This window comes from Buceros rhinoceros, unplaced genomic scaffold (assembly GCF_000710305.1).
Source record: "Buceros rhinoceros silvestris isolate BGI_N320 unplaced genomic scaffold, ASM71030v1 scaffold18523, whole genome shotgun sequence".
NCBI lineage: Eukaryota > Metazoa > Chordata > Aves > Bucerotiformes > Bucerotidae > Buceros > Buceros rhinoceros.
Genome location: NW_010403234.1, coordinates 9,193 through 17,736, shown reverse-complemented (window position 1 = coordinate 17,736; position 8,544 = coordinate 9,193). Strand labels below are relative to the sequence as shown.

Genomic DNA, 8,544 nt, shown 5'->3' with positions numbered 1-8,544 from the left:
AATAAAGCCAAAGACATCTGGAAATGATCAGCCTATAAAGGCAGGTGGTCCTACAAGCCCAGCTGTCTGACAAGGCTGGGGAAAGGTGGCAGCCCAAGAGGGAGGGGAAGAGAGAACCAGAGCAGTAGCCTCGCCCTGGAACTAGATCCATCCCCATTAAGACACCTACTGCAAGCTGGAGACAGTGGAGCTGCCAGGACAGGCAAGCAGCTGCAGGCAAGGACGCCCCATTACAGGCCTTCCATCCACCCCACCCACGTTCACCCCTTCACAGTGTCCCCAGGGGGTCAGTTAGGGATGGGCCGAGCTGGCACAGCTCTCACACGTGGTTGGACACAGACCCTCCGCACTTTTTCCCCATTTCACTGCTCCCGCATGGCCCTTTCTTCCCTCTCCAGATAAAGGATCCATTTGCCACTTCAGAAGGGAAAAAGATGGTGCTTATTACTCCCAGCCTCTACCCCGTTTTCTAGACACTTTGCAAAAGTGGGAACTATTTTGGCATCACAAGCTCTCACCTGGAAGCTCGAGGGGAGCATGGCCAAGGCAGCCATTCCATGGACAAGGCAGTGTCCTGGGCAGCTGCCCTTTCCCTGCAGGGTAGGACAAGGCACTTGCCCTACACAGGGCAGGTGCTGCAGCAGCACTGACAGGCCGGACACTTCCTCACTTGCAAAGTTCACAGGAACCTGCTACAGGAGGTTTAAATCTGTTTTTCGTCACTATTGCCCTGTTGACCTTTCCGATTTCTGTCCTGAACCTGGACGGCCAGTCTGGGGAAGGGGAGGAAAGTTACAGCTTTGCTCTAAAACAGGAAATGGCACCCCCCACCTTAACTTAACTAACTTACCCATTGCGCTCTTGTGCTATGCAGCCCTAACGCAGAGCGGGCAAGGAGAGAGGGCAAGAGCACAGAAAAACCCCATTGCACGCCTCAAAAAACCCACCCAGCAGAGTGTTTACTTATTCCAACCCACTCGCAGCCCTTTTCCCCTCCCCACCTTGGCTAACCCTGCCATTTTGGTGACCCAGAAAGTGACACACAAGCCTTCAGCCTCTTCCTCAAGTTGTTTAATTCAAAGGGTTTTAGGGTACAGATCACAGATCAAATTTACAGTAGGATGGCTATAAAATTTAAAAACTGTGCACCGTGTCCTCCTCAGTTCTGGGTTCAAAGCAAGAAATGACGACACTCCGCTCCCTCAAGAGGCATCAGCATTCCTTGTTTTCTCACCTCTTTCCACTCTTCTCAGGGGTTGCAGGGCCTAGACCAGGAAGCACAGCACCAGTGTCCTATGAGGGCAGCCGATTTCCTGATGCATGTGACCTGCACACATCATCTCAGACTGCAGCTCGCCACCTTCAGCCACAGCTGAGAAACCAAACTGCCTCTCTGTGCTCTGGCAGCCTCTTTTCCCATTGGGAGCTCCTGCTCGGAAAGGTGCTGTCAAAGCCAGGCACACACACAACCCCAGCAGCCATCCCGGTCATGCTCCTCCTGGGCACTCCTGCAGCCTCATGGGATTCTGTTTCCCAGGGCTTAAAATTACAAGTCTGAGGGAAATTTCTGTGCGCACCAGGAAAAGAGAACTGTGATGTTGCAGGTCTTCATCAAAAAGGGAAGGTCCTTTTAGCCTTCTGCTTTCCCAAGTAGCCTGCTGTGGGCTGCTGGAGGACACTCCAGGATCAGTCTGTGACCTCCTGCTTTATGCTGCTGACAGGAACAGGAAGCTCTGTGGCTTCAAACTCTACATCCAAGGAGTCGATGGTTTCTTCTTTCACCTGTACGGCAATGACTAGCAAGAGACAGAGAGAGAGAGGGGAAAGAAGTAAGTGAAGAAGTCAACACATATTGCCTCGCTCTTCCTGTAGCACCCCAGAACCAGCTCTGTTCATGCAGACAGGCAAAATGCCCCAGGTTTCCAGCCCACCTCCTGAGTGTCCTGTACCACAGGCAGCCCTGTCTTGCTGGCACAAAGTCAGCCGTGGCCATACCATCTGCTCCCCAGAACAACTCCCAGGGCCAAGGGAAGAAAAGCCAGTGTGGTCCAATCTCTGCCTGCCTGGGTCCACACAGTGCTGACTTTCCCTGCCTGGGGCACCCACGAATTAATAGCCAAGAGGCAGCGCAGGCCTCGGGAGGGCCGGCAGCATGCAGGGGGTACACGAGAGACTTGCGTGAGGCTGCTGGGTAGAGTAACTCATTCCCTTACTCTCATCAGGTGCTGGCTCTGGCAAAGCCTTGCTGGCAGCTTTTGCTTCTCGCTTAATCTTCGGGGCGAAAGGCTTCTTGACAGTCTGCTTGATGTTGCGGGTTTTGGCAGGTAACTTTTTTCCTTAAAGAGATAACAGAGCATGGGGAAAAGCGTGTTTCTTTTCCCCCAGAAAATCAGCAGTCCCTGCTCCACTGAGAAACCACGGCCAAGGACCAGCACAACTGACCGGCAAGCTACACAGTCATTAGCTGCCAACTGGTTTACTTGACAGAAATGGCCTCTGGAGAAAACTTCTATGGTCATCACCTCAAAACATGTTCGTCCGTGTTTTCCTTCATTAAAGGCAAGGCACTCCAGTGCGTGCTTAACTTCCAAGGAGCAGGTCCTGTTGGAATCGGTCTGGAGCCAGCTTTGCTTACCTGTCTGGGTCTAGTCCTAGGCAATGGCCGTGTTGGCTGCAAGGCACGGACATCGTAGCATTAAGTTTTCATCTTTTCCTGACATTTTTAATTAGGTTGAACATCTTTATATTCTTTAGATGTTCTTTCCACCCCCCAGGAAAGAATTTCTTGCCTGTCTACACATGATTTACCACAGCTACTGCAACAATGATGACAATGACAAGATGAAACAGTAACATGGTCCAGCCCCACTATTGGCCTCTTCAGCCAGCTGAAGACCTTCCTTCCTGCAGCACAAAGCAGGCAGGGTTGCTCTCCAGATGCAGCAAAGCATCTCCCTCCAACCATGGACACAGCAGGGAAAGCAGCACAACCTCAGGCCTGGAAGCAAGCACCGTCTCTATCTCGGCCAACAGAAAACAGACTGCAAAACAGATCCTTCCCACGCACACAGCTCTCTGCTCTTTCACGAAATTGGGCAGTTAAGAAGGATGAAGCTGCATGGTCAAACCCACATCTGACTGAGGGCATCCACAGCAAGACAAGGCCTCTCTTTCCTGCTCTGATGGGACATGGACAGAGTTCCTCTAGCTGGGCCCAACCTGCGAGTGAGCGGGAGGGCACTAATCAAACATCACTCACTCTTCTTTCCATAGGGTTTCTTCTTCTTCTTCTTGGGCACCTCCTTGGCCTTCACTGGAGTTGTGGGCTCTGTCATGGAGACGAGAGGGAAACGAAAGCCAAGTCCCATAACCAGTAGGTAACTGGGATGAAGTGACATAAGCGAGAAATAAGATATACCCGTCCCCCCGAGCCAACGCCCTCTTCCCAAGACAACCAGCTGAGGGGAAAGCAAGGCTCTAGCGCAGTTGCTGTCTGTGCTTCCAGGTGAGGGCCCAGGGCAGCAGGCTGAGGCAGCACAGGGGAGAGAGGCCCAGGAGAGATTTGTTAGGGGCAGTAAAGAAACAGGATTTGTAGCTTGGGACCAGCAGAAAAACATCTGCAAAGGTGAGGCAGTGGCCTCCCTGTGACAAGGGAAGGAATACACTCTTGAGAGGGATGCTCTTACCTTTTACAGAGTCAGAGAATTGATGAGAAAAGGGAGCAGGGGCCGAGCTCCCCCTGCTACCAGGCTGAGGTTGTATGTATGCTTAGCAAAAGGGAGCTGTGCAGGGACAGGACCACCTGGAACTCTACCCAATTTCATCAGCAGCAATTCTCTGTTGGCATGCGGGTGGGGGAACAGAGGGAAAACAGAGCCAACCTCAAATCTCAGGCTTTTTCCTCCCCATCACAGACTCCTCCCTCTGCCAACTGCCAGAGGGTGTGGCAGCAGAGGAAGACTTATGGTAGTCAGCGCAAATCAAGGAGGCAATTTTCTCCCCCCTACGAGGCCCCAAAAGAGGAGCCACTCACAGAGTAGCAGGAAGGAAACCTTTGCCTCTACCATTAGAAAACATGGTATGCAGCGCAAATCAAGGAGGCAATTTTCCCCCCCCTACGAGGCCCCAAAAGAGGAGCCACTCACAGAGTAGCAGGAAGGAAACCTTTGCCTCTACCATTAGAAAACACAGTAAAATCTTCACTCACCTGGAACAACAGGTGGCTGAAGCTGGTAGCCTATCAGCTCGCACCACCCCACAGGATAAATGTCTGGAGACTCGCAGTCCACCCACTGGTCATACTCGTTGTCCCAGCCATCAAAATGGATGCTAAGGAGACGGTGGACTACACGCTTCACCGTGGCCACACAGATGAGCCGGGGCTCCATCAGGTCCACTGCTTCTACCTTCATGCCTGCCTTGAAGCCATGGTTTGGGCAGTCCTGCGTGCAGAAAGAATGAGAAAAAACAAAACTCCAAGGCCACGCCCAGTCCAAACCCACATTGGGCCCCCAGCACCCTAGACCAGGCTTGTCTCCAGCTTAAAGCAAGCACAGAGAGAACAAGCCGACAGCCAGGCAACAGAACCAGCCAGTCGCACACCAGGAGAGGGGCACACATGAATAGATCCAAGGCCAGTTGTGTCCTCAGTGAATCTCAGCCCAGCTTTCAGAAGCAAGATCCTGGCCTAGGGGGAGCAGCAGGCAGCACTTAGGGGACACCTGATCAAACCCATTAACCTGAGATAGCCCTGGGAAATCACAAAGATGGGCACAGGCCCAGGTGTAGCAGCAGTTTTGCTGATACAGACCCCCTCCACCCACATGCCAGCCACATGGCCACAGGCAATAAGCGGTGCAGAACCCACCAGAAGCCTGGAGCTCCTGGAAACACTGGAGAATTGCAGGTCACACTCAGAGGGACCAAGATATCATTACATCCACAAAGGCATGACACTGCTTGTCCCCACCAGCCAAACAGAGCCTTTACTTGGAGAGCACATATTCCTGTGCCTTGGGCTGCTCTCTGACTGGCAGCAAAGAGCAGCCCAGTAGAGACATCAGATATTGTGCATCCTGACTTAGGAAGGCTTTTGATACCGTCTCCCATTCAGACCCTCACACAGAAGGTGATGGAAATATAGGCTGGATGAGGAGACACTGAGGTGGATTGAAAACTGGCTAAGTGGCAGACCCCAGAGGATGGTGAATAGTGGCATGAAGTCTAGTGGAGGCCAGTAATTAGCAGTGTGCCCCAGGGGTCAATACTGGATTCAATCCTGATCAATGTCTTCATTAATTATCTGGATGACAGGACAGAGTGCCATGTCAAACTCACAAGTTTGCTGGTGAAACAGAACTGGGAGGAGAGACTGATACACCAGAGGGTTGTGCTGCCATCCAGAGGGACCCTGACAAGCTGGAAAAATGGTCTGACAGGAATCTTACGCAGTTCAACAGGAGGAAATGTAAAGTCCTGCAGGCACAAGTACCTGTTGGGGGCCAAGTGGCTGGAAAGCAGCTTGGCAGAAAAGGGCCTGCGGATTCTGGAGGACACCAGGTGGAACAAGAGCCTGCAATATGCCTTTGAGACAAAGGCAGCTAACGGTGACCTGGGCTGCATTAGGAAGAATGTTCCCGGCAGATCAAGGAAGGTGATCCTTCTCTACTCAGCACTGGCAAGGCCACAACTGGAGTGGTGTGACTGGCTCCCCAGTACAAGAAAGACAGGGACATACTAATGACAAAGTCCAGCAAAGAGCCACCAAGATGATGAGGGGACTGGAGCATCTTTTATATGGGAGAGGCTGAGTGAGTTGGGACTGTTCAGCCTGGAGAAAAGGTGGCTCAGGGGGGATCTTATCAATGTGTATAAATGCCTGAAGGGAGGGTGTGAAGATGGAGCCAAGATCTTCTCAGCAGTGCCCAGGGACAAGACCAGTGCGCAATAGGCACAAATTGAAACATCAGGTTACCTCTGAATGTCAGGGAACGCTTTTTACTGTGAGGGCACTGACACAGGTTGCCCAGAAAGGTGGTAGAGCCTCCACCCACAGAGATGTTCAAAAGCTGTCTGGACATGGTCCTGGGGAACCTGCTATAGCTGACCCTGCTTCAGCAGGTATGTTGGAAAGACAACATCCAGCGGTCCCTTCCACCTCGACCATTCTGTGACAGCCACAGCACTTGTGCTCCTCCTTGCTGACTGCAGTCATCCCTACACATCTCTTCTTCCTGGCAGCACTCACCATGTTGAAGAGGCGTGCTGGAGCAGCTCTTGATTTAGTCTTTACCAGGTAACTTTCCCAGTTGAAGGTCTTTGGATCTTGCCCTGTAGCAGGAAGAAATGGTAAGAAGGGAAAAAGACGGTCACTGGGTAGACCAGCTGAGTGAAAAAAATCGGAATAGGCAGGAAGGAGGCATAGCAACTGGCTGCAAAGCATCTTCATGAACCAACATGTGCAGCCTGATCTTGGACATAAATCTAGTGCACAGATTCCATGGCAGTCCAGCATCCACCTCTAGCAGGCAAATACAGAAAAGTGCAAGCTGCAACTCTGAACATCCATGTCAGTCTTATATCCAGACTGCAGAGAAAGGTGAGGAGAAGCAGCAGGCAGGAAGAAGTATGTTCAAAAGACACCACTAAAACCAATCTTTCTCCCACCAGCAGGAACTTCAAATGAAGGCAGAACAAAGCACAAAAGTGCTGCAACACAGAAATTCAGAGCAGGCCTTTTTGGGTATGGCCAGATGAGGCAGTAAAAACATTTCTAGGGTGACTGCCTCTCAGGACGTTGCAGATCTATTCATACAAGAAGAATAGAGGTGACTCTTAACATTTAAAGTACTGACTCATGCAGCAATGGCTTTGCTTACCCCTTCCTTGTCTTATAACTTCCCTGTCCTCTAAACCTTTGATTCTGTTCAGTCTGGGGACAGTACACCTTTCCCAGTGATCTGCCAGGAGCTAATCACCATGCCATTAGTGTCCTCTGGACATGTTACTTCTTTTCCACAAAGTACCAAGACTTGGTATATGAGCAGAGCTCAAATGGACTGGCTCTCTGAACCAGGCCTAGCTCCCTGAAAAACAGGCAGACTGGGACCTTGATTCACCTGAACATGACACCCCTCAGAAAACCATGGCCCGGCAGATTCTGCATGCAGGTATGTACCACAGGGCAAAGTCCAAATCTCACCTTTTGGAGGGGTCAGATCGATGTTGTTCTTTTGACAGAAGTTGATGGGGAAGATGGCGTGCGAGGAAGCATGATAGCAGAACCAGTCAGAGCTATCATCAGACGTGGCTCCATCAATGCTGATCATGAGATACCCATCCAAGAGGATCTGAGTACATGGAAGGACATGAGTGCAGAGCTTCGCATGCTCTAAAGCCTCTCCTCTTAAAGGATCCCCCCCAAAAGTCTCCACAGGTGGATCATGATCACCATTAGACAGTAAAACACAATGTTAAATGCTCCAAGACACACAGTAACTTCTCCTGATACGCTAGTTAACACAAGCCAATCCCCACAGCAGCAATTTCTGCAGGACTAGGACCAACACTAACAGTCTTATGAAAAGGAGTTAGCCATAAATGAGCTTGAACCCTGTTCTCCCTCAGAATCAAAGTTTATTGGCAGCCCAGAGACCCTCTACATCAGCCAAGTCATGAATTTGTTACTGGGCAGAAGGGAAGGACACCACCTTCTGACTTGCCACTTCAACACCAACAAGACTTGTCCTACCCTGTCACTCACTGTTAATTAGTGCCTACCGAATGTGACAGGCACATCTGCTCCAACCTCTTCACGTTTCCAAACAATCGAGAAACAAAGAGAACATTTTACAAAGAGCTTTCCTAGCATCCCCTTGCCAACCCCCATGTGTCAAAATCCTCTGCTTGGGTTCTACAAAGGCAAACAGCTTCTTGAGGGAGCAGCAAAAGGCCAAGGTGATGCTATACTTTAGGACACGCAACACACATCACTGAGGAAACTTGGCCAAGCAATTTACTTCCCAACACTAGGACAGGATTAGAGCTCACCTCCACCTTGTCGAGAGAGACTGCAGACACATATCCATCCTCAGCTCCCTGCATCAGTGAATGCTGCCCATAGAAATACACCCCATTCCCTCACAGAGGTCACTCCACAACTCTTCCCCTCTCCTTTCTCTCCGCAAGGCAGCACTACAGAGGCCTCTCTTCATGCACTCCAAGAACTCCTACACAAATCTTCCCTACTGCATGCCCAAGGGTGAAGAAAGGGTGGCTGCCAGTGACACATACTGGACAGTTAGCTGGCAGATCGAGCATGCTCATCTTCATGCTGTCCACTTAGGCACATGTTGACAACTGCTGGTCTCATCAGAGTCTCAGACCTCTGAGGTAGCGCCCCAATTCCCTCCGTGCAGCAGTTGCCTAGCTTTCTTGACAGCCCTTTCCTCTCCCTCATGCAAAATCCTACCCGTCATTATTAATTTGCAAAAACCTGAGGAGAGGCTGGGTTATCTCCGGTAAACACAGTAGACTACCTTCCGC

General features: G+C 51.0%; 1 protein-coding gene across 1 annotated transcript in view; it reads right to left on the bottom strand.

Annotated features, from left to right (window-relative positions):
• Positions 1-1,686: 1,686 nt before the first annotated feature.
• Positions 1,687-8,544, bottom strand: part of L3MBTL2 (l(3)mbt-like 2 (Drosophila)) — a 14,606-nt gene continuing 7,748 nt past the window's right edge. Inside the window, exons 11-15 of the mRNA XM_010132941.1 lie at positions 7,202-7,349; positions 6,248-6,330; positions 4,208-4,442; positions 2,214-2,336; positions 1,687-1,796 (exon numbers count right to left, since the gene is read on the bottom strand). Coding sequence (XP_010131243.1) covers positions 1,687-1,796; positions 2,214-2,336; positions 4,208-4,442; positions 6,248-6,330; positions 7,202-7,349 — 699 coding nt within the window. The remainder of the gene's footprint in view (positions 1,797-2,213; positions 2,337-4,207; positions 4,443-6,247; positions 6,331-7,201; positions 7,350-8,544) is intronic.